The following is a 26376-nucleotide window of genomic DNA, read 5'->3' on the forward strand; positions in this document are numbered from 1 at the left end:
CGATTAATTCCGGGAATAATCTTAGAAAAACGCCTGTATTTACTGTGGTTGATATTTACAAAATACCGCGTCAGACAAAAATGAACCGACAAAACGGCAGTTCAAAGTTTAAAGTTTTAGTCGCAGTATACTGCACATTTATCGACGTGTACTTTCCGCATTTTCTGAAGCGTCGTCTACAATACACGAAGTAAGCGTGGAGTAAGGAGTAAGAGTAGGCATTAAGAGAGCTGGCGTAAGGGGGTAAGCGAAATAAATTAATTTTATTTCTTACTCCTACTCCTATTCTTACTCTTACACTTAGGCTCGGCCAATCAAGACCCAACAGGCTATAACGTTTAATCCTGCCTACTCTTACTCCTTACTCCAGGCTTACTCCACGTATTGTAGACCGGCCTTGATATTGGAGGTATTCCGCTAATCACCGTGAATGGTGCTCAGCGTGATTTACGTAATATGTAACGGTGTTTCAACGATTGCTAAGCATTCGATTATCATGAATCAGAGTTCTGATGATATTTGAAAAAATTCTGTTACACATTTTCAACTTATTTCTTCCTGTAGAATCGTTATCTCTTCGTGATTCTAATTATCACTATTTAAGACAACTCGCAACTGAAAGGAATATCCCGTGATATTTAAAAAGATCTAATGTAACTGTATGTTTAGTATAACCATTATTAATTTAATTAATGTATATAATTTAATTTATTTATAATTAATTATTATTTTATGTATATAATATAATTATTACATATAATATTACGTAATTATTTTTTTTATATTATAGGGGAGACCGGGGCGAAGTCGTCACTATTTTTTCGGTGCCGATTTTTAACAACAAAACAAATAATTTTAGTAAAATGTGGTATACCGTTGTAAAGAATGAACCCTTGGCTACAAAATTTATACGGACATTTTTAGTCTACGTTTATTTGTTCAACTGGTACAGGGTGAAAACGACAAAGGTGCAAAAATTAAAATGTCAAAATTGCCGGGGCGGAGTTGTCACTCCATTCTCGGACTGAATTTTAAATGAAAATTCCGATCATGAAAAATAATAGGATACATTTTATTAATTATTTTTTAATAGAAAAATGGAAACATTAATTTTAAAAACACGATGAAGGCGGCAGTGTGGTCTAGTGGTAGAGCGCCAGACTCGTAATCTGAGGAACCAGGTTCGAGTCCACTAGAGCCATGTAAGCATGGGATGTTTTTCCGATAGCTACGCCCCTCCGTGCAAGATAGTCTCTTGTGCGGAGAAAACTAGGCTCCGTCTTTCGGAAAGAGACGTTAAGCCGTTGGTCCAAAGGGTTAAAGTGAGAGGAGAAGGATAGTATTGGTAGTAGATTGCGAACCCTACGGGGATATGCAATAAATTACGAATTAAAAACACGATGGCGGAAAATAATTACAAGAAAAGCGCATACACTTATGTGCCCTACGCTCGCACGTTTCTCGTCAGCTCTATTCTGTCATCTCTGAGCATACGCAGCACATATTATCCAAGTCCTCGCCGGAATCCGACCACTGCTGCTTCTTTGACTTTGATTTTCGCCGGAAGCCTCCATATGGATTGGTGACGACTTCGCCCCGGACACAAGTTTCAAGTTTGGTTGCTCATAAAATATTAGAAATCAATGAAAATAAACAAACTTTATTGGATTCGTGTTCACCATGCATTACTCTTTAGAATCACTTTGGGTGCGTTCGGTTTGGACGCTCACGCGCTGTAAGCGCTTATGAGCGTTAAGGTGAGATTTCATTGACGCTAGAAGTTCAGACCGTCTCAACTTTTTAGCGTACCGCAAAATTCAACGAAACTTCTTCCCCCACTACATTTTCTTGACGCTGCCGCTGGTTTCTAGCGTCAATGAAATCGCACCTTAACGCTTTTAAGCACACCGCTTTTATTATGTTAACCTTCCGATTTCTACCAATGCTTCACTCACTCACGATATGTCAGAGCGACAGGTACATTTTAACACTGCGACTTACTGGTCTGTAATGCTCCGTTAAGTAAGAATTTGTGATTGTAATTTTAATACTGATACATTGTGTTTTTTAACATATTGCGACTCCGATTCACGGTTTAGAAAGGACAATCGAATCTCTCTTTTCTACCTGGTCTTCCAACCTGAGAGTAAACGTCGAAGATGCGATCGATTCGGAGCATTTGCATATCGGCACATCCTGACAGACTACCAAACATTTGTATGAATTTTATTTTATTGATTTGACTGCGCTTTTCTACTGATTGACTCATTTTATCGCGATTGACTGTAATTTATCGTCTTAATTTATCGACTGAAATTTTCATGTATTATTTTCATTTTTACGCTGAAGATGACACAAAAAGTGTCGAAACGTCCGAATTTGTATTAACTAATATATCTATTTTATTATTGACTTATTTTAATTGCGCATTAATTACCGCGCGTGGCATTGCCTCTTTCACTTCCCTTTATTTGATTTAAAAATTGAAACAACAATGTGTAATAATAATATTAATAACATACCGATGTGAATCCGGGGTGACTATTTTTCATATAGCATAAATAATTGTTTTTAGGTGATATTGTTTTACGTCCTAATTTGATCTTAGTAATTTTAGGTTTTAAAATTTGTAGAATAAAATTAATAGTTGCTCGGTTTATTCTAAAAAAAAGAATTTATTTTAAAAATTAAATATTCTTCCTCATCGAATAATAATTCTAATAATGTTATTATTTGTGCAAATATAACACACAACAACCTATTGTCTGCCATTTTGACGTGCTCATAGTCGCTTACATTGCCAAAACGAACGACATTTCTTACTATTGTGTAAGCGCTCAGATACCAAATCGAACGATTGAAAACAGCGCTTATAAGCGTGAGCGCTTACAGCGCGTGAGCGTCCAAACCGAACGCACCCGAAGACAATAATATTTAAGATATTACAAATTTTCGACGCGCTAAAAATTCCGCCCCGGTGACGACTTCGCCCCGGTCTCCCCTACATACCTATATAATGTTTAAAATATTAATTACATTAATAATTATATTGTAATTATACATATAGAGGGGTAAAAGCCATAGTGGTGTAAGTCAAATTTTTTAAAATATTGACTTGTGTGCATAGATGCAGTTTATATATTGTATAGATTGCATCTATGCACACGAGTCAATATTTTAAAAAATTTGACTTACACCACTATGGCTTTTACCCTTCCATATCATATATTGTTCGAATCCGTCCTCCGAACGGCGCGCCTGCAAGTGCGGCAACCCGTTCCGCGCGCTCAAAGCCCGCCAGGCCGGGCGCGCGTGGCACCACCCCACTTGCGCGCCGCGAGCGCGAGTAACACCTGTCGCTGCGGGGCGGCTGTCGTTACTCGCACTCAAAATTTAGCCGAAAGAATAAGGGCGAGCCTGCCCATGACGAGTTAGTTCTTCTCTCACATTGAGGCTCCCGGGCGTTACATATACCGGCTGTAGCGACTGTGATTGAGACGAATATTGCAGATTCCGCTCCAACTTGGAGCGAGCGGAATCCACTCACCGTTCCTCGGAACGACGTGCCACCGACCTGCGCCTGCTGTTGAGCAAAGGAGAGTCCGCCCCTCCCACCCGCCGAACCGGACAAGTTCGGTTCGTGGTGGTCGTAGCGCAAGGTTAGGTTATATATATATATATATATATATATATATAAGTCCTATATATATATATATATATACAGGGTGTCCGAAAAATCGCCTACTCCACTTCGGGAGGTGATTCGGGACCCAAAAACAAGCAAAAAAGTTCATACAAACATAGGTCCGAAAATGAGCCGTTTCCGAGTTATAGCCACTTTTATGTTCAAAAATCGTAATTTAGAATCCGCTTGGCATCCCTCTTTCTTAATTATTTCTTAAATTAAAAATTTTTATTTTTAAATATTTTTAATTTTTTTAATTTTAATTTTTTTATTTTTTTCAATTTTTCAATACTTGTAAATACGATTACATTATTTTTAAAAGAAATCAGTTGTAATTATGGTTCCCACGTGACCAACGGAGTTTAGTGAGGTTACGTGCCATGTTGTGATTGTTATCGAAGCAAACGTGTTTTCGCAGGTCGAAAGTGAAATTTCTTCCGCGTCGAAAGTTTGTAATATCTTTAGTATTATTGTCTCTCCAAATCTCAACGTAAGTGATTCTAAAGAGTAATGCATGGTGAACACGAATCCAATAAAGTTTGTTTATTTTCATTGATTTCTATTATTTTATAAGCGACCAAACCTAAAACTTGTGTTCGGGGCGAAGTCGCGACCAAGCCACCGGGGCGGACTCGTCTATTTTCCGTTGCAAATGCGTCATTGTATTTCTCAACTGCAGAAAAATGGTACGCGCGTACCATCGCAAAACGGCTGTCGTCGACAAGGAGCAGCTTGTGGAATCCTGGTAGAACCATGACGATATATGACATCCCTGGAATCGTGACTAAGGCACTGCTACTTGCCGTAACGCATCAAAATATTGTGTCCGGATTTGAATGCACTGGAATTTCTCTATTCAACCCGGACATTTTCCAAGAATACAAATTTTTGCTGAGTAGCGTTACGGATAGGGAGAACCCTTCTACTTCCGCTGGTCCCGAAGAAGCCAATCTTAACGCAGCCGATCCGGGTACATCAGTCGAACCTGACGCAGCCGATCCGGATACATCAGCTGAACCTGACGCAGCCGAACAGAATAAAAATGAATTCGATTTCACGGATTCTTCCATGCCCCGTCGTGATGATACACGGAACTTGAGAGCAACGCTTGAAAGTATTCGAGCATTTCCTAAAGCCGCTCCGAGGCAGACAACTCGTAAAGGACGAAAACGAAGAACGACCGTCGTCTTTACTGACTCACCTCAAATGAAGGAATTGGCGATTGAGCAGGCAGAGTCGAAGCAGAAGAAAGATGAGAAATCTGCTACAAGGAAGAGAACGACAAAATTGACCATTACCACTACGCCGAGAAAGAGAGGCCGGCGTAGTGGTAATGGTCGATTTTGTAAAAAAAATGCCACGCAATCAGAACCGCAGCCTTCAACGAGCAGTGGGCGAAAAACGAAGTCAAGAAAATTAAATAATATGAGCTGCGTATGGTCGGACATGATAGAAAACCGAGCCGACGAAAAACAGTGCATTCGTGCAAGCGTAAGGCCCACAACGAGTGCGTGCGCTCGACAGACTCTGTCTTTAAATGTTTTAATTGTTTCAATGATACTGATAGCGAAAAAGAAAATTGATTTTCTTGATGAAATTATTGTTCTACTAAAAAACATTGAATAAAGTGTATTCTATTATTTTTTATGATCAAAATTATGTATCTTTATTTAAAATCCAGTCCGAGAATGAAGACACGACTCCGCCCCGGGAATTTTGACTTTTGCACCTTTGTCATTTTTACTCTATACCGGTTGAACAAAGCGACGTAGACCAAAAATGTCTGTATAAATTTTGTAGCTAAAGGTTCACTCTTTACAATGGTATATTATATTTCACTAAAATGATTTATTTTGTTGTTAAAAATCGGCACCGAAAAAAAGGGCCGACTTCGCCCCGGTCTTTCCTATATATATATATATATATATATATATATATATATATATATATATTCACGTCAACCGGATCACTTGTCTGCCCAAAATTTGAAGCAACCTACAAAGACGTTTGATAGCTCAAAAAATTAGTCTTTACTAGTACTTTCGAAAGTCATGTGCCCCGTTTTGAAATCCAAGATGGCTGATCCAATATGGCGGCTGAAAGCCTGAAAATTGGAGAAAAATCTACGTAATTTAACGTGATCATGTTTTTAAATATTGATTCGGTTTTGAAATGGTTTGGTAAGGAGTTTTCAGTGTCTGTGATGTTGAATCTGGGAGCTAGTTGAAGTTTGGAACGTTCCTGGGGCGATTGAAGTTTGAAACGTTCCTGGATTTTTTAAAAATGATTTGTCTTATTTCTCCTTTGGCACAGAGACATTTCTGAGTGATAAATACGAAATAAATAACAGACCGAACCGATACATCCTGCGGAAGACACCCTTATACTCAAAAAACCTACCCCCCCGACCACTTTAAATATTCTGGATACGCTGAAAACGATTTGTCCCATTTCTCCTTCGGCACAGAGCAACTACTAAATGCCACACATAAAAAACATAAGATACCGAACCGATACACCCTGCGGAAGACACCCTTATACTCAAAAAACCTACCCCCGGACCACTTTAAATATTCTCTGGCTACGCTGAAAACGATTTGTCCCATTTCTTTTTCGGCACAGAGCAACTACCAAATGCCACACACAAAATACATAACAGGTCGAACCGATACACCCTGCGGAAGACACCCTTATACTCAAAAAAACCTACCCCCCGACCACTTTAAATATTCTGGCTACGCTGAAAACGATTTGTCCCATTTCTTCTTTGGCACAAAGCAACTTATAAATTTCCTGTAAAATTTATAATTTATTGCATATCCCCGTAGGGTTTGCAACCTACTACCAATACTATCCTTCTCCTCTCACTTTAACCCTTTGAACCAACGGCTTAACGTCTCTTTCCGAAAGACAGAGCCCAGTTTTCTCCGCACAAGAGCAATGGGACAAATCGTTTTCAGCGTAGCCAGAATATTTAAAGTGGTCGGGGGGTAGGGTAGACCGGGGACAAAAGTAACATTTTGAGTTTAAGATTTTATAACAGTTAAAATATAATATCTACGTAAAAAAGACCTGTACCTTTAGATGTAGAATTTATTTGACTACAAAATTTTCTTGTGCTGAATTCAGTAATGTAACTAGGAAAAAAGTTATTATTGTTTAAAGAATATGAGGAATACTGTTACAACCGTCCCAACCCCCGGGACAATTGTAACAGCAGAGGGGAACGATTGTACCACATCATCTATAAACAAAATAATGGTTATTTAGTAGGTTTATGTAATCAATCTTACGAATTTTCTATAAAAAATGCAACTTTAATGATAAAATAATTTGTTACATGACAATATCAGTATTTTTACATTATAGCAAACAAAAACAAATAATACTGTTTTCTCAACTCAACTGAAAGATTATTTATAATCATATATATTTAAAGGGTTAGGTTAAGTTGAAATTGTCCCCGAGCAACGGGGACAATTGTAACGCTACAACTGTTCCCAGGCATTGATGTTACAATTGTCCCCTAATGATATTTTATGATTCGAAGTAAATTTTTTACATAAATATCTGGATGAAAGTCAATCGTATTATGCAAATCATCAACATAAATAATCACTAAAACATATAAAAATAAAACCTTATACCTTCGGCATAAAGAAAAAAAATATTTCAGATTTTATGCACGTAAGAAAACTTACTTCAGGAAGGAAAAAAGTAACTTCTTCTCCTGCACACGTGCACGCGAGGGGCGGCAATGAACTAAGGAACAAATGCCGCTCTATCTAGCGGATCTCGCCTCGCGGTCATACACACGTACCTTTTATAGTTTAAGAAATATTCACGATGTTACAACTGTACCCTGTTACTTTTGTCCCCGGTCTACCCTAGGTTTTTTTAGTATAAGGGTGTCTTCCGCAGGGTGTATCGGTTCGGTCTCTTATAAATTTCGTATTTATCACTTAGAAATGTCTCTGTACCAAAGGAGAAATGAGACATTTTTAAAAAATCTAGGAACGTTCCAAATTTTAATCGCTCCAGGAACGTTCCAAACTTCAACTAGCTCCCAGATTCAACATCACAGACACTGAAAACTCCTTGCCAAACCATTTCAAAACCGAATCAATATTTAAAAACATGATTACGTTAAATTATGTAGATTTTTCTCCAATTTTCAGGCTTTCAGCCATATTCGATCAGCCATCTTGGATTTCAAAACGGGGCACATGACTTTCGAAAGTACTAGTAAAGACTAATTTTTTGAGCTATCGAACGTCTTTGTAGGTCGCTTCAAATTTTGGGCAGACAAGTGATCCGGTTGACGTAAAACGTCCCATATATATATGTTATAGTCAAAGCCCGAAACGCAGGCATTCCTAGGATTGACTAGTCAATCCTGGGGAACGACCAAGCGTCTTGGTCAAAGCCCGAAATAAGTTTTGCGTTTCGGCTTTTAACTAGTCAATCCTAGGAATAACTAATACGGCTGGTTAAAGTTAGAAACTAAAGAAAAATCACTTCGGCATTTGACTAGTCAATCCTAGAAATAACTAATACGGCTGGTCAAAGTTAGAAACTAAAGAAAAATCACTTCGGACTTTGACCAGTCAATCCTAGGTGTGGCTTAATTTGGACTGTGTGACTGTTAACAAATAAAATCAAGATTTTTTTTTTACTAAATTAAGTTCTTATTGTTATTAATGCCCCGCGACGCGAGATATTAAACGTTAAAGTTGACAGGAATTAGGTTATGATTCCTGTCATACCGACGAGCTATAGCGACTACTGGCGACTACGAACATGCCCTGTGGCCACATACGCATGTTCAGTGGCCGCACACGCATGCAAAACTGCGCAAATTTTAAATGAATCAATCGTGCAGAATAACCAAGCATCTCGATTCAAGTAGTTAGGTCTCACGCTGGGAGTTTCATTAGTTTAATTATGCGTGGGAAGCACACACACACACACAACGGGGGGGTGCGAGGGGGGGCCTTCGGCCCCCCTTTTTCCCGCACCCACCCCGCCGGTAGGCTGCGTGGACCTCGCTTTACAACATAAAGTACATGCTAAGTTGTAAAACGAAATTATAAAGTACATGCATGGGGGAGGGTGCAGGGGAGAAAAGCCTTTCTGTTCACGTGCGCTCACGCATGTAACCCCCCTTGCACCCCTCCATGCATGTGCTTTATAATTTCGCTTTACAACTTAGCATGTACTTTATGTTGTAAAGCGAGGTCCACGCAGCCTACCGGCGGGGTGGGTGCGAAGGAGGGGGGGCCGAAGGCCCCACCTCGCACCCCCCCGTTGTGTGTGTGTGTGTGTGTGTGCTTCCCACGCATAATTAAACTAATAAAACTCCCAGCGTGAGACCTAACTGCTTGAATCGAGATGCTTGGTTATTCTGCACGATTGATTCATTTAAAATTTGCGCAGTTTTGCATGCGCGTGCGGCCACTGAACATGCGTATGTGGCCACAGGGCATGTTCGTAGTCGCTAGTAGTCGCTACAGCTCGTCGGTATGACAGGAATCATAATCTAACTCCTGTCAACTTTAACGTTTAATATCTCGCGTTGCGGGGCATTAATAACAATAAGAACTTAATTTAGTAAAAAAAATCTTGATTTTATTTGTTAACAGTCACACAGTCCGAATTAAGCCACACCTAGGATTAACTAGTCAAAGTCCGAAGTAATTTTTCTTTAGCTTCTAACTTTGACTAGCCGTATTAGTTATTCCTAGGATTGACTAGTCAAAAGCCGAAACGCAAAACTTATTTCTGGCTTTGACTAAGACGCTTGGTCGTTCCCCAGGATTGACTAGTCAATCCTAGGAATGCCTGCGTTTCGGGCTTTGACTGTAACATATATATATATATATATATATATATATATATATATATTATATATATATATATATATATATATATATATATATATATATATATATATATATATATATATATATATATATATATATATATATATATATATATATAATCACACGGTTAAGATGTATCTAACTGTTGTGCAATGAACGGTGTCTTTGCAGATATACCTGCTGCTTTTCCTGTTGCTATATATCTCGAGCTACGCGCTGATCGCGCGTTTCAGACGCCGGGATCGCGAGGATTACTTGTCGGTGGACGAGGATGAGGTCACCGTGTACAGGATCAGCCTCTGGCTGTGCACGGTTGCCCTGGCAATTTCCGTCGGCGCGACTCTCCTACTTCCGGTGTCTATTGCCAGTAATGAGGTCCTCATTTTGTACCCGAATAGCTACTACGTCAAGTGGCTCAACAGCTCCCTTATCCAAGGTAAAATCTTGAACTGAATAATCTGGGAAAATATATACTTCAACACGAGTTACTCGAAATATATAAGAAACAGATGCACACATATAGATAGAAAGATAGAAGAGTCGAAATGGAAAGTATAGCTTTATTTTATTCTGGGACAATCACCCAAGAGCAATCTTATCATAATTCGAGATAACATTACAATTATAAAGAATTAATATTAACATATAATGAGACGAAAGAGATTAAGTTATTTACTTTAAGAAATTAAAGCATCAATAAGAATGCGAAGAAGGGTAGAACATATGAGGTGTACCAAGATAGCAACGTGTCTATTGTTGCTGGCATGTTGCCGACAACATAGTATGTGTTGCTACCAGAATTGTGGCAACTGAGTCCGCATTTGTCGGCAAGTTGATGCCTTCACGATATAACAATTTTGTATAGCAACTTGCCAGCAACTTGTTGGCAACTTATGCTGCGGTCTAACATTGTCTCAAAATTCGAACTGTTGCTGTCATGTTGCCGTAATAATTCATAGAATCACACAATGCTGTCATATTGCTAGCAACGCGAAGTAAATTTGATGCTGTTCTGTTGCCGACAAATTTCTGGCAATACATATATTCAATGTTGCCTGCATGTTGCTTCAGATATTAAATTACTCGAAATCAATTGAAGCAAATGTATGGCAAGTTGCCAGCATCATAAGCAATCACAGGTTTGCGCAATTTTGCTCAGACACGCTTTGCTGTCTGGGTACGTTGTTCTGTTTTAATTGATCTAATATCATTAAAATTATTAATAGATAAAAATATAGTAGATACAAGTTAAAAATTTTCGAGAAGAGTTTCGTTAATTCACAAATTAAATGCACTTACAAATCATAGTTTTGTGAATTGAGAGTACAGGTTTATTTGCGTAATTATAGCAGATATATTTCACTAGCGATATTATGTACTGATAAAAAGATACCGACGATGAATTCATGCGATATAATTATCTTACATCTTCAATTTATATTTTCGTGTAAAAGTCATATTGTTTAATTAACAAGTTTAATTTCCCATTGACAGGTCTATGGAACCACGTATTCCTATTTTCGAATTTATCGCTCTTTGTGTTTCTGCCTTTCGCCTATCTCTTTACGGAGTCTGAAGGTTTCGAAGGCCATAAAAAGGTAAGACAAAATCCTGAATGACTTCTAATCTGTCCCACCTTTTGTAACTATGCTGCGATCGTAGGGCGTGATGGCGAGGGTGTACGAGACAGTGACAGTTCTCTGTCTCTTGGGTACTCTCGTACTGGGAATGACCTATGTCCTGTCGGCCTTGTTAGATTATCAAAACTCAAGTTTGCACACGTTGCTCAGTAAGTATACATAACATATACAAAATTGATAATCTTGTATATAATTTAGAATTTAGATATATCTGGGCGATAAAGTTACGACATCGAATAAGACCATGGATTTGATACAATTTACAGATTTATGGAGTTATTATCTGCCTTTCCTGTACTCCTGCGTCTCGTTTGTTGGCGTAGTAATGTTATTGCGTAAGTATCACGCATTTTTCGCATAACTCCGTTGTCCGCGCAGCACAGAAAAATCAATTTGCAATATTCTTCAAATGTAATATTTTTTTCCATGAACTTACTCTAATTCATTGAATCGCTTTATCTTTAGTATGCACTCCAGTGGGATTCGTACGACTGTTTGACGTGGTGGGGTCGTTTCTTGTTAAACCCCAATTTCTGAAGAACTTGGATGAGGAGTTCTTCGCGTATAGATTAGAGGAGGACTGTATCCGTAGGAGGTAAGCATTTCTCTTCCTTTTTCTTGTATTCTTATGTATATCCAGTATCGCGAATTGTCTAACCTTTTTTTACATATCTAAATCAACATCTGTTCAGATTGCAGCACGTGAAAGCTACGGGAAAATCGTACGTGTCGCCGGTGCCGATGTCGCCGGCGATGAGTTGCGGCTGGTCGATGCACGAGGACGACGAGCCGCTGCTGTGCATAAGCCCAGGTTTGCTGTGTCTAAGGAATGGTGCTCTGCAAAAAGGCCTTTCTCAACGGCTGGACGATGTTCAGAGGCGACGACAGCTGCTGGACCAACAGCGGAGGACCTGGTGGGTCCGGCGCACGCTACTTTATCCGGTAGCGATGCTGGCGCTGCTCATTTTGTCCACCGCCACGGCTCTATTAGCGGTGCAAAATACTATAGAATTACTGATAGGCATCAAGGCGTTGCCGTTGAGCACGAGGGTTCGTACGTACTTTATTTCCTCCGAATTAATCGACTTTCTAGTCATGAACTCGCGCTGCAATTATTAATTTGAATTATCGTTATATTAATTAACATAAAAATGGTGAATTTATAGTTTTGCGTGCTGTAATAAGGCTCCTGGGTAGTCACCGCGGCCATATTGAATTCTTGAGGCGAGAAATAACCCTATTTTGTCGTGTGTGTCATTCTCAAATAAAAAGACATTTCGATAAAAAATCACTATATATCGTTTTGAAACACTTCTAAAATTGACCAAAAACTATCCTTTTCCCTCGACAATAAACAACCATAAAACAAAACCTAAACATACGGGAAAACGGTTTGTTTTATGGCTGTTTGTTTATTGTCGAGGAAAAAAGATAGTTTTCGGTCAATTATATGAGTTTCACGAATACATTAAACGTTATAGCACAAGTACAGAGCGAATAATAAGGAAATTGCACGCACGACAAAATAGGGTTCTTAACATGTCACAGAGGACAGAGTTCTCCATTAAACAGAGTTCTTATTTCTACCGCTACGGCACGTCGCCACCGTCAATGCGGAATTCTCGGCTCAGGGACCAAAGCACGTATTATGGAATTTTTCGGAATGGATTCCGATCGGAATTGTTTAGGGCTGCGTTCGAAAACTTCACTCGGGTGCACACCAGCGTTGTTTCGTCTTTGTTCAATTTTTAGTAAGTAACAAAGACAGAACGACGCGGTGTGCACCCGCGAGTAAAATTTCGAACGCATTTCTTAGATTTCTATTGTGTTTTCTAGGGAAAGCGGAATAATTCCGATCGGAATCGATCCTTCCAATAAAAAAAATCAATTACAGATTTATTGTACCAAATAATTTATTTCGTAAATTATTTAACTGATGATAGTATCGTTTTCTTCATCTAATTTTAATTTTACTTTAAAAAATTATAAAGGTACTGTTTTTTTTATTTCAACAGCAATTTACGCTCGGCATCAGTTCTCTGTCTAAGCTCGGGCCTGTCGGTGCGGCCATCGAGGTAGCGGTGATCCTTTACCTGGCCGTGACTAGCGCAATCGGCCTGTACGTCTTACCGGGCGTGAGAATCGTCCAACCAAAATTTCGCTCCACACCGCTCACCCATCTCATTGCAAATTGCGCCCTTTTGCTTGTGCTAAGTTCGGCATTACCGCTATTATCGCGAATCCTAGGTAAGCTGGATGTTTATTTATATCCCACAAAAACGTTTCAATCCTAGTTATATTCTAAAATAATTGAAATTAATAATAAAATGTTCTGTGTGCTTGCTCTTGTTTTTTCTCATTCAACTACTAGATATACAATCTGCATATTTACAGGGTTAAAAAAACTATAACAATTAATAAGGGGAAGGCCAATAATCGAGCAATAATGGATGTTATTCATATAATTATTAATCACATATATGTGAACAACGGAACGTTTCGACTTCACCGAGTCTTCTTCAGCCGTAGAATAATCGCAATGTAATTCCTAACTAACCATATAAAATTCTTAACCGACAGAGCCACATCACCATTCGAAGGTTTGACAAATACATACAGGGATATTGTCGTTGCATCTATGAAGTCAAAGGTAAAAACGGAGGTCGTCAGCGAGCAAATTAACTTATTAACATAATGGATTCCTCGTTCGGAGGCGAGAATAAATCGGGTCCAGTCCATAAGAATTGTTGCTTCGTTGTTTAGTCAAGGTTGTGTAGTCAAGGTGTAAAAAATAGTTGTCTGAAAAGAAGTTATATGTGACTAAAATGTCGCTAATCTAAGATCTATTAAGACACATATATTTGTCAAAATATCTTTCAAAGTGCGATGTAATGCTCTGGCTCGTGTTACTGATGTCAAATGACTGCGTAAATTGTCAGGACGGACCATGGTGGAAGAACACACTCCACCATGGGACGAACAGAGTTATAAACAAATAACAGTGTATAGGGAAAATAATGTTTTATGTTAAATCAACCAAAATTCGCTAAGTTTTGTGATTGGTCAGCTCAAGTATGCTGAAATATGAATCATCCAGAAATTCTGTGTCTTTATTAGAATTGATCCCATTTTTTTGTTCCTTAAGGAGATCCTGCAGCCATATGATTTACCGACATTATCGTTTTTCGATGGATCTTTCAATTGGCTTTATAGAATTGCAACAATATTTTACAGAATTAAAGCACGTACAAAAATCTAGAGTAACAAACACCAAAAAATTAAAAATATTACTTATTTGGGCACATACGCATCTGTCACCTGACGACAATATTTGCTTAAAACAAAAATTCTGCAGTTTATACATACATAATGTTTATCATCTGCCCTTGGGAAAACATGTAGGAATAATATCGTGCAAGTAGAAGTAAAATTCAATGCGTACAAAAAAAGATCTATTGAAAAATTATTTTAGTAATGCAAATACGGATGCAGAATGACAAGAAGAGCAGCAACAGTAGTTGTTGGATCTTGCGAGAGATGGCGAGCAATCGAAAAAAGGACAGATGTCATTTCGTTAGACAAAGACGGATATAGGGAAAACAAAATTAGAAAGGTTGACATTATTGACATCGAGGAAGTTCGCCCAGTCACTGCAGGATCCCCTTAATGTGTAACATCTCCCGATATGAGTCTGTTATAATAATTCGCTTCTGAATCGAGTATTACTGTACTGTCCCAATCAAAAGTATGATTATATTTCGTAATGTGTTCGGAAATCACAGAATGTCTAGATGGATCTGTTCTGATATTGTTTTTGTGTTCGTTTAATCTAGTTTTTAGTTGTCGCTTGGTTGTATGTGATTAATAATTATATGAATTAACATCCATTATTGCTCGATTATTGGCCTTTCCCTTATTAATTGTTATAATTATACGAGCGTACTAGTTTATTTAATAAAAAAACTATGTTCTTTCATATATGACGAGGGATTCTTTGACTGATATATATTTAGAATCAATAATTTTATTAACAAAAATGTCAAAGTACAAATAACTTTCGTGTTATAAGAAAAGAAGAGGATTTACGAACGAAACATAACGAAAAATTATAGATAACAAAACGGATAACGAAATTACTATCTGGCGATTGAAAGAAGTAATTTTTAAAAATGGCGCTTTACATGGAATAAGACTTTATTATTGCTTTGCTCACATTCCTTCTGATTTATGCTTTTCTCAGGAATGACAAACTTTGATCTACTGGGTGATTTTGGACGCATCGAGTGGCTTGGTAACTTCAAGCTCGTGCTCCTCTACAATCTGATCTTCGCGACGGCGGCGATTAGCTGCCTGACCACCAAGTTTACAGCGACTGTGCGCAAGGAGATTTACACCCGTCTGAGGAGCAGCCTGCTCGGCATCTTCAGAACTACCAGCGTCACCGCCGACGCAAAGAAATATTCACCGTCGTCAGGGATGTTTTCTACAAAGGAAGATTAGACTGATTTGTTATATTATTATATAATTAATTAAACAGAGAGAGAAAAGAGACGCCGGAACCTTGCGAAAGTTTGCCCGGTTTTTATGTTCTTGTATGCAGAATTACAAGGAGTCTCTCAAAGACGTGAGAAATTTATGCCGTACGACGTATGTAGGAAAGCAGTTGCAGAGCTCTCAAACTTGCAGATCTTTGGACGTGCTAATCCTTCGATGCTTGAAGTCTTGGACTGGACTGGATCGTTAGATTCTTACGTGCTCGAGCGATCACGCCGAGGTCTTCTGTATTTTCATGTTCCAAGGTTCCAAGATTCCAAAACTGCTCGTTTCTTTTAATCTTTTAAGAATTTATGAATCTAAACATAATCTAAATATATGACAGTATATTTAAATAAAGGTGTTGCTTCGTGTTCAAAAGATTGGCTTTTCCAAGGAATTTGAATTGGTTACATTGAAATCACCGGCAAACTTCGTCGGTGATCAAAATATAATCTTGATTATATCCCTTCCTTTTTTTTAAGGATAATGCGTTTTTGCTCTTGCGCCATCGAAAATCGCTGCATTAAAGAGCCAATGAAACTTTCGTAAGAGCCAAGAAGTTTATCGCTTAGAGTAAGCGAACGCTAGTGATTATTTGTAATTAAGACGCGCGAAGCCAGTCAAGGGTAGCGATCATGACGGAAATGTGAAAAGTGAAAAGTTTTACCATTAACTTCAATGGTGAAAATTTTCACTTTTCACAGATAAAGTTACTTTTCAAAGATAAAGTTACATGATCGCTACCAAGAACATGTAGTCCGATAAGGACAAAAGGCGGTCACATCCGTAATACATAGCGTTAAATATTTATTTATTACATTAATGCTATTTTTAAGAATATGTTTGTCCGGGCCCGGGAAAAGGACCCAGTAATTGAGCGAGTATGTGTCACGATCGAATGATTAGTTTATAGTGGATGTAAGGACTGCAAGGAGGATACGATACAATTTACGCATATATAAGGTGTTCGGTGAAATTGTTCATCAATGTACTGGGCAAGAATCTATCCTCCGCGAAAAGAATCTTCGATGAATTCATTTACCTTATTTTATAATTTCCAATTGTGCATAAAAGAAAAAACAGTTTCAATTTAAATAATAAATTTTAATGACTGCTTGAAATAAAAACCTAAGAAATATTAACTGGGTTATAACGAAAGCGTAAGGAATTGTTTAACATCTCATGCGGAATACGAAATGTTCTTAGACTGAATAAATCGCAATAAAATGAGATTTTAAGAGACTTATACATATTCAATTGCATAAAGTGTACGCAACACTAAAAGAAGGTTACCCGGCCAATATTTGAGCAAAAAAATATAGATGTTCAAAATTAAAATTTATTAAATAAAAAAATATATATATATATATGGAGGGGTAAAAGCCATAGTGGTGTAAGTCAAATTTTTTTAATTAACTCGTGTGCATAGATGCAATCTGTACAATATATAAATTGCATCTATGCTTACGAGACAATACTTTTAAAAATTTGACTTACACCACTATGGCTTTTACCCCTCCACAATATAATGACAATCATTTACGTTTCGACCTACTTGATTTTTATCAGAACGTTCTAATATATTTCTCTTAATGTAATTTTATTAGAACGTTCTGATGAAGATCAGTAGGTCGAAACGTAAATGATTGTCATTATACATATATATGTATGTGTATATATATATATATAATATATAAAAATTTATATATATATATATATATATATATATATATATATATATACATATATAAATTTTTATTTAATAAATTTTAATTTTAAACTAACATCTATATTTTTTTGCTCGAATATTGGCCGGGTAACCTTTTAGCTTTGCTATTATCGAGCGTATGTGTCTTGTTTTTATTGTATACAACACATAACAAGTCACACGATACTTTAGACACTTGCGAAGCAATGATGAAAAAGCTGACGAAACTGTTTTATAAGTAGAAAATCGTAATGATACAAAAGGACCACGCACTAATTATATGAAAAAAGTGGCCATCGTTAAAATCGACGAAAACTACGGAAAACTGTAGTTTGTGTGATGCCGATGAAAAGTTCAAATCCGCACAACCCTCAAAATATGCTAGTTTTTAAGCTACGAGCCTATAAAGGTAATATTGATGGTATAAAACGTACACATATTATACATAGTATACCCACTCTTAGCGTTACCCAAGATCAACCAGCGTGGAGGTGGTGAGTGTCTGATCTCCTTTTTTGTTCTTGTTTTTATTTTTTTAATATCTTTTATTTTTTTAATATTTTTAATTTTTTTAATATTTAATATTTTTTTTTATCTCATAATGTTTTTCTGTTGTCTCAAACATCTTGATTTGTCAATTGTCAAAATATGCTATAATTGATAGTTTTTTATACCACGAGCCTAATAAAGGTAATATTCGTGGTATAAAAAACTATCAATTATAGCATATTTTGACAATTGGCAAATCAAGGAGTTTGAGACAATAGAAAAACACTATGTGATAAAAAGAAAAAAAAAACAAAAAATATAAAATAATAAAAAAATATTAAATAATAAATAAAAAATATTAAAAAAATAAAAACAAGAACAAGAAAGGAGATCAGACACTCACCACCTCCACGCTGGTTGATCTTGGGTAACGCTAAGAGTGGGTATACTATGTATAATATGTGTACGTTTTATACCACCAATATTACCTTTATAGGCTCGTAGCTTAAAAACTAATATATTTTGAGGGTTGTGCGGATTTGAACTTTTCATCGGCATCACACAAACTACAGTTTTCCGTAGTTTTCGTCGATTTTAACGGTGGCCACTTTTTTCATATAATTAGTGCGTGGTCCTTTGAAGACCATCTTTTTCATATATTATATACCTATATATAAAAAAATCCCGAGTCTTTGAACGATATCAGAGATGATGGTTTCTTCTTTTTAAGGTATTCCTTTCATGACACCAAAGTCTTAAGAATTAACTAATTTTTTGGTACGAGAAAGGTAAAATGCATATCTTTACGCCAGAAAAAAATTAAACCACATTACCGAACATATAAAGAAGAATTATGATTTTGAAAATTTGATATTTTATATGTGACGTTATCGAAAAAGTCTATTTTCTACATTTCAATGTAATAATTTGTTTATCTTAAGATTTAAGATATTAAATATTAACTGCGCTACATATTCGCTAAACTCTATACTTTCGATAGTGCCGATAAAAATACAGAGTCACCGAATATTTAAACAAAATATTTATGTTAAAAGTTGACTTGAAATGTGGTTTATAGATGAATATTTTTGATGGCGACTTTCAAGGAATTATTTGGCAACGCTGGCGCTGCAAGCTGTGCGCTCATGTCACACTTCATTCATAATGTACGGTTTATTATCAACTTTTATTTTTACAAATTGTCCCTTATTTTTGCCCACATGACTCCTCACTTTATGTTTCTTATCACTCATTATTATTATAAAATCTCTCTTTGATAAAAAGAAAATGTCACAATATTCTTTGATTAATGAAATTGACACTTACATTGACACTTTTGTTATCAACTTCACATTTTACAACCGGCGCCCTGAAAAGCGCAGCGTTGCCATATTGTTCTGATAGTAAAATTTACTGAAAAATAAAAAATTTCTAAACACATAATATTTTCACTTTTTTCTTATAATTAAACATAATAATCAATTATAACTTGATTTTATATAAGTTTAATGCAATATACAAGAGTTTGCTGAGGCCCTGCTTAAGCGCCTACAAAATACGCTCCTCCGTGAAAGGAATACCTTAATATCGTAGGGAATATCACGACTTCTCTATTAATTGCTATGTTGCTAGACCACACAACTTTTCCATCAAAACGTTAAGATACTTCATGTATCTGAATCTATGTCATGTTTTAGATCTAGTCATGTTTTTAGATATTTACATACTTTTTAACATGTACGGTTTTTTCACGCCGTATCTTTCGTTTTAATTTGCGTTTATTTAATTTATCCGAGTAATATACGTAAGGAAATAACGAAATATATCTTGATCTACTATATTTACACTCTCATCAAAATTGTACAAAAATCACCATTATTAAATTAAATATAATTCACAAATGTATCTATCTATTATTGTAGATAATACCAGTTTAATCACATATTATGTGCGTTACTCTACCGTCATGTCCGTCATTCAGACCGTGCCTGCGTAATACCCCGATGATATAATTCGCATTGATACCGTGACGCACGACCGTAAAACAGCATGGTTTTGACACATCTACCACAGTGGAACCGATCCGACGTGTATCCTTCTGCTTTTTGGAATTCTTGGAGCCGTGGAAAACGCCGTCTAGCTCCGGCCACAACGCGCGGAACTCGTTTGGGTGCAAACTGCTCGGCTCGCTGCTGACGTTGGCACTGGTGAGCGCAAGCGGACCAACAATCTGGGCGACGCTGCGCACAAACTTGTCGTCGGGCACGCGGATGCCCACAGTATCGACGCCTGGGTTCAGAGTTCGGTTCAGGGCAGACGTGCGTCGCAAGCATATCGTGTAGGGTCCAGGAAGTAAATACTCCAGCATATTGGGTGGGATGTCATCCAGGATCCCCCATGTACCTACCTCCTTGACATTGCTCAGGCAGATTGCGAGCGGCTTCCTCTCGTCTCGTCGCTTAATCTCGTACAGCCGCTGGACAGCTCGCGAATTGGCAGCCAGGCAGGCCAGACCATATACTGTATCCGTTGGTATTGCAATCACCTTGCCTTGCCGCAACAGTTCCGCCGCCATTGCGACACTCCGGTCACCGCCGCAGAAGAAGTGTTTCTCCTCTGGTCCGAGCATATTCATTTCTTCCTTGGCTTTATTCATAACGACTTTCATGGGGCCCATTGACCTAGGACTCATGATATATCGAACACTTACAGAACTCCACACCTATAAAGAGAAGAAAACCATTAGAGTTTATACATGAAAAACGATCGACGGTCATTTTGATTTGTTTGAATAAAATGTTAAAACACAAATGTATTCTTAAAATTAAAAGTCCTAATTAATGATATTCCTTACTTATGTTAAATTCTCCTGCTTTAAACATATAAATACATTTGCTCTAATTATAATTTAGTAGCAGTACAGTCATTTATCTATCAAATTTTAATTTATATTCAAATATTCTATCAAATTGTTTTCTTCTTTCTTCTCTTAAGGTGATCCTAAAGCCGTGATCCTAACCGGTTTTTTTCAGTTTTTTTCTTAGCACTAATCTTTTAATTGGCTTTATAGAAATGCAAAATTCTTGTCTAGAATTAAAGTACGCATCAAAATCTAGGTCATGGTGGTCGAATTTATATCGAAAACGAAAAAAAATTAATATTTTTTGTTATACGTGACGACCACCACATATAAATTCGACCACCATGACCTAGGTTTTGATACGTACTTTAATTCTAAACAAGAATTTTGCATTTCTATAAAGCCAATTAAAAGATTAGTGCTAAGAAAAAAACTGAAAAAAACCAGTTAGGATCATGGCTTTAGGATCACCTTAAGAGCATAACAAGTTTTATTTCTTCTTTCTTTTTGTTGAAAAAATACCTCAAATTTTAATATACAGTATACAGTTATGCGAGTCATATTCTTTTTCTTCTCAGATCTGTTATAGTTTTACGCTATTCTTTCTGTCTTTATAAAATATTATATCATTTTTCCACATTAAAATACTAAATCTTTCTGAATTAAAATTTATATTACTATTATTCTAGTGTAATTCCATGCATCCTATAGTAAGCTAGCTCTAATCTTACTTCAGTTTTTAATTTAGTTTCTCCAGTTTACAGAAGTGGCAATAATTCAAGAATGAATCACATATGTCAAATCGTTTATCCCCCCCCCCCCCCAGATTATTATTGCGATTACGATGTTGAATTTACCTGTGAGTTTAGTCGACCCGCCACGTGAAAGCACACGTGTGATTGCAGCATCTGTAGAAGAATGTCATAGGCTCGTCGGCGGACCGGGTCTGCAGCTGCCTGAAGTAGGCGCGCGGATGTGAGCACTTGGGGCAACGTTCGCCCGTTGACTCCACACCCATCCACGCGGATTCGGCGTCGAGGATGTCGGCGAGTTCCTTGCCCGTGAAGTAGGTGCACGAGGTTACTCGGTGTTTTTCCGCTATCTGGTAAATGTACGGGCACGTGGGGCACGCGAATCGATTGCACAATCGGTTCTCCTGGAACCTGAGAAGATTAGCGCAGTACGGACAAAATCGTAATACCATCCTTTATTCTCGAATGTTGCATATCCCGTCGTGTCCACCTAACACCTGTCTGTCTCTGTCTGTGCCATAGAGATATAAGAATAGAGTGCGCGAGTCATATGCTAGCACCAGGGGCCCTATTCTTGAATCGTTTTCATGAAACTCGCATGCGAAATTCAATGCTTTTCAAATAGAAAGTCGCATACGAAAATCATTAGGGCAGGCTCGAGAATACGGTCCCAAACCAGCACGTAAAGCGGGGAGCACACACTTCTGCACAACGCATTAAAGGTGATCCTAAAGCCATGATTCTAGCCGGTTTTTTTCGGTTTTTTTCTTAGCACTAATCTTTTCATTGGCTTTATAGAAATGCAAAATTCTTGTCTAGAATTAAAGTACATACGCATCAAAATCTAGGTCATGGTGCTCAAATTTATATCAAAAACGAAAAAAAATTAATATTTTTTGTTATACGTGACGACCACCACATATAAATTCGACCACCATGACCTAGATTTTGATGCGTACTTTAATTCTAGACAAGAATTTTGCATTTCTATAAAGCCAATTAAAAGATTAGTGCTAAGAAAAAAACCGAAAAAAACCGGCTAGCCGGTACATAGCCGGTTTTCCATTTTGGCTTTTAAAAAATTTATAATAAAAATAAAATACGGACTCGCAGCTAAGCAACTCGACAGAGGTCGGTAGTGTTAGGCTGAGTTTCCACTGAGCGCGTCACGCGTCGCGTCGTCCGAGTTGAACCAATCAAAACATTCCATTTCGATTCCGTCACAAGAATGTAATGAAATGGGATGTTTGGATTGGTTAACTTGTGACGACGCGACGCGTGACGCGCTCAGTGGAAACTCAGCCTTACTCCTGTCGACCCTTGCCCTTAACCAATCAAAACATCTCATTTTATTACATTACTTGTGACGGGATCAAAATGAGATGTTTTGATTGGTTTGTTTAACTCAGATGACGCGACACGTGACGCGCTCAGTGGAAACTGGAAACTCAGCCTTAGAGCTACTCAGGTTTCATTTCTGAACGCACATACTTGATGCTCGGCGGCTCGGCGTCGGCGCTGAACGCTCACGCTGAACTGCTCGGTCACGTTCGTCCATGACGTCCATTTTTGTCGCGTTTGTCTCGGTGAGAGGTTGTGTCTCATCACGTTGCTACAGGTAAGTAATATCCGCGAGTAATTACGCTATTTGCGTCTCTACTCATCAGATAATCTACTCTATTACGGTAGCCCCAGCGAAGCTTGTTTCTATTTATTCCAACGCACGGTGTTTTTATATCGAGACACTTTGAGACCACGTGTCTTTCGCTTCTTCGTTGAATTGCGGACACGTGGCGGATGTTCCGTTCTCGAATCGCGAAATTATCAGATCTAAAAATCGACTGTTTTTTTTCACTGTAGGTATCTATGTAATTTATAATAATTTTCGCTGAAGTGGCGATCTCCCGACATGGTTAACGGAAGAATCCCATCGGTCTTCTCCAAGACCTATGTCACGCCCAGAAGGCCGTATGAGAAAGCTCGCCTCGACCAGGAATTACGCATCATCGGAGAGTATGGTCTCCGTAACAAACGCGAGGTGTGGAGAGTGAAGTATACTTTGGCCAAGATCCGTAAAGCTGCTCGTGAATTGCTCACGTTGGAGGAAAAAGATCCAAAGCGTCTCTTTGAAGGTTGGTTATATTATGAGGTTATATCAGTTTAATCTAATCAGAAATGTATTGCATCCGTAAATGTATGTCACAAGCACATATATGTTTATAGGCTGTGATCCATTTGACGCTACAAATGCTTTGAAGAGTTTTTCTTCTCTCTCTTTCTTTATTGAAAGAAAGAAGAAGAGGAATGCTTCAAAGCATTTGTAGAGTTAAGTGGACCGCAGCCATTGGGCGTGTTCCGATATTCACTGCCAGTACTGAAAATCTATAGTTACGTGACGCAAACTATATATTTTAAGCACTGCCAGTAAAAAAGGAACACGGGGATTGACATACATTTACGTATGCAATACATTTCTAATTAGATTAGACTAGTGCGTTTTAACCCTGCAACCGTACATGTGGGTCATTTACGTCCTCGGTGCTTTTACTATATGGTTCGGCAGCAAAGGTTTGTTTACCTAAAGGTGAAATTTCATGGGCAGTGAAAAGCAGCAGCAGATCGTACTGATTGGCTACAAAATAGAGAAGTTCTAGAAACTCGAGAACTTCTCTATTTTGCAGCCAATCAGTACGATCTGCTGCTGCTTTTCACTGCCCATGAAATTTCACCTTAAGGGCTGGTTTATAATAGCCGTAACCGTTGATTTAAGCCGTAATCTTTAAGAAATTGACCAATCACAGTCGAATGTGAGAAGAATAATCGACTGTGATTGGTCAATTTCTTAAAGATTACGGCTTAAATCAACGGTTACGGCTATTATAAACCAGCCCTAACGCGATTGAATTAACAATTACAAAATTGTTCAAACTTGTAGTTAAGATCTCAAGAAACATCTATGAATTTTTTCAGAATTTTTGGTAAAATTTTAGATTATTTAATATGCTGCGAACGCAAATGACCTATATATACTGTTAGTGAATGCTGAAAAAGAATGTACAATTGCAGGGTTATAACTATGTATGTAGTTGACATAAAAATGATAGGAAAACACATGATGATAACCCATGACACCTCTTGTCTGAATACTTTTGTAGAAATGAGTATGAAGATTCTGAAAGATTTACAAAAAAACTTTTTTTTATTTTTTTCTAAATTTCTATGTATAACACACAAGAGCATTTTCACAGGAAATGCCCTGCTGCGTCGCTTAGTAAGGATTGGCGTATTGAATGAAGCTCACATGAAGCTCGATTATGTATTGGGTCTAAAGATCGAGGACTTCTTGGAACGACGTCTGCAGACCCAAGTATTCAAGCTAGGCTTAGCTAAATCCATCCATCATGCCCGCGTTCTCATTCGCCAACGTCATATTCGGTAAATAATACAATATGGTCTTTACTACAAGAAGAAAAAATATCTGAAAAAAAGAAGAAAATGTTTTATTGTCGAGAAAGAGATTTTTAGTTTTAAGCACAATTTAGAAGTTTGAAGAAATGCCTTAAAAAATGGGCAAGAAGTGGTCGAATAATCCTCGCGGTACACTTCTAATCTTTGAGGCCAGATCAAAAGCCTGGATTAATCACCGGTTAAGGTTATATAAGTTCCTTTTTCGGCTTCAGACCAGGCTACATACACTCACATATTATGTGCTAAATGATCGATTTTGTTAGATTTTAGATTTCTGTAATTTGATTAAAATTCTGTAACTTGATTATTGAGTGTAAAATATCCCCTAAAGATATTAAAATTTATAATTATCTTGTCAGGATACTATTCGCAATATTTTTTAAAAAGAGCAAAAAAAAAGAAATATTTTTTAGCATTCTATATTGTAAAATTACGTTTTAATGTGAGACTTTATTATTCGGATGTTTTACAATGTTAAAAATTGAATGTTCACGCGTTTTTAACAGAAATTTTATATTGAAATGCATAAACATTCGGCGCGATGTCGCAAGGTAATATTACAAACGAATTCTATTACTCAGGTACCAAGACGATGAAACCTTATCGACCGGACCTGGTTGATTGTGTTCACTGAGTCGAGAATTCAGTTATTAACTTAATTTGATTTATGCAGGCCACTTAAATGCTGTTTATCGGCACTTAACGTCTGTCGAGTTGTTGAGGTTCTTTGTTCTCGTCGAAAAAGAGGGATAAGTTTTGGTAGAGTCTTTGCTTTTTGTAACGAAAGAATTTGTGACTAATCTACGTTGCAAGCCCGAGGAGACCGAGTGATCAGCAGCCATTTTTCGTTGCAGAGTGCGCAAACAGGTGGTGAATATTCCGTCATTCATCGTGCGACTGGATTCGCAGAAGCATATCGATTTCTCGCTCAAGTCGCCCTTCGGCGGCGGCAGACCCGGCCGTGTCAAGAGGAAGAACTTGAGGAAAGGAAGTGGTGGTGCCGCACCAGAAGAGGAAGAAGATTAAAATGATTATTACTATCGCCATTTATTATATCAATAAATATATAGCGCGATAATCGATTGTCACTATTTTCCTTATTTTTCTTCCTTCTTTCAAACGGAATCATTTTAAACGTTATTCTTTTCAAATAAAAACTCAAAGTATATGTAGAAGATGCATCTGAAAAATGGAATCTAAAATTTGATTGAAATGTTTATTGAATTTGCTAAAAATCCTTTTTTCTATTTTATTTTCTTGAATGTATGACGTTTAAATTTGCATCTATATTTTTAAATTGAAAAAGTTAAGTTGAACTGAGTTTATAGCTCCTAATTAATTTATTCAATCATTACC

The 26376-nt window shown here is 37.4% G+C and overlaps 4 protein-coding genes across 5 annotated transcripts in view; 2 read left to right on the forward strand and 2 right to left on the reverse strand.

Annotated features, from left to right (window-relative positions):
* Window positions 1-19843, forward strand: part of Lili (LMBR1-like protein) — a 33384-nt gene extending 13541 nt beyond the window's left edge. Inside the window, exons 2-9 of the mRNA XM_071794397.1 lie at window positions 9739-10003; window positions 11062-11165; window positions 11230-11356; window positions 11474-11542; window positions 11673-11802; window positions 11900-12257; window positions 13223-13454; window positions 15448-19843. Coding sequence (XP_071650498.1) covers window positions 9739-10003; window positions 11062-11165; window positions 11230-11356; window positions 11474-11542; window positions 11673-11802; window positions 11900-12257; window positions 13223-13454; window positions 15448-15707 — 1545 coding nt within the window. The 3' untranslated portion in view covers window positions 15708-19843. The remainder of the gene's footprint in view (window positions 1-9738; window positions 10004-11061; window positions 11166-11229; window positions 11357-11473; window positions 11543-11672; window positions 11803-11899; window positions 12258-13222; window positions 13455-15447) is intronic.
* Window positions 19844-19873: 30 nt separating this feature from the next.
* Tcs1 (Threonyl-carbamoyl synthesis 1) lies at window positions 19874-20632 on the reverse strand. The gene has a single exon (XM_071792413.1). It carries the CDS (start codon window positions 20630-20632, stop codon window positions 19874-19876), a length of 759 nt encoding a protein of 252 aa, XP_071648514.1.
* Polr3k (RNA polymerase III subunit K) lies at window positions 20523-22321 on the reverse strand. The gene is made up of 2 exons (XM_071794399.1): window positions 21658-22321; window positions 20523-20662 (listed from the first exon to the last, which is right to left on the reverse strand). The coding sequence occupies exon 1, from the start codon at window positions 22002-22004 to the stop codon at window positions 21666-21668; it is 339 nt and encodes a 112-aa protein (XP_071650500.1). The 5' UTR covers window positions 22005-22321; the 3' UTR covers window positions 20523-20662; window positions 21658-21665.
* A 695-nt stretch (window positions 22322-23016) lies between these two features.
* Window positions 23017-26098, forward strand: Rps9 (ribosomal protein S9). Of its 2 annotated transcripts, none has more exons than XM_071793205.1 (4): window positions 23017-23170; window positions 23413-23684; window positions 24801-24987; window positions 25875-26098. In XM_071793205.1, exons 2-4 carry the CDS (start codon window positions 23462-23464, stop codon window positions 26044-26046), a joined length of 582 nt encoding a protein of 193 aa, XP_071649306.1. In that variant the 5' UTR covers window positions 23017-23170; window positions 23413-23461; the 3' UTR covers window positions 26047-26098. The 2 variants fall into 2 exon arrangements, with proteins under 2 accessions (XP_071649306.1, XP_071649307.1); XM_071793206.1 differs by having other exon boundaries at window positions 23026-23170; window positions 23447-23684.
* Window positions 26099-26376: the final 278 nt, after the last annotated feature.

The sequence above is a fragment of the Temnothorax longispinosus genome, chromosome 11 (assembly GCF_030848805.1).
Source record: "Temnothorax longispinosus isolate EJ_2023e chromosome 11, Tlon_JGU_v1, whole genome shotgun sequence".
NCBI lineage: Eukaryota > Metazoa > Arthropoda > Insecta > Hymenoptera > Formicidae > Temnothorax > Temnothorax longispinosus.

Excerpts from the sequence above, each read along its gene's own strand:
- Tcs1 (XM_071792413.1), bottom strand. The coding sequence starts at position 20,632 with ATGAGTCCTAGGTCAATGGGCCCCATGAAAGTCGTTATGAATAAAGCC.
- Rps9 (XM_071793205.1), top strand. The coding sequence starts at position 23,462 with ATGGTTAACGGAAGAATCCCATCGGTCTTCTCCAAGACCTATGTCACG. Across the intron at positions 23,685-24,800 it reads TCCAAAGCGTCTCTTTGAAG|GAAATGCCCTGCTGCGTCGC; the intron begins GTTGGTTATATT and ends GCATTTTCACAG. Across the intron at positions 24,988-25,874 it reads ATTCGCCAACGTCATATTCG|AGTGCGCAAACAGGTGGTGA; the intron begins GTAAATAATACA and ends TTTTCGTTGCAG.
- Polr3k (XM_071794399.1), bottom strand. The coding sequence starts at position 22,004 with ATGGTATTACGATTTTGTCCGTACTGCGCTAATCTTCTCAGGTTCCAG.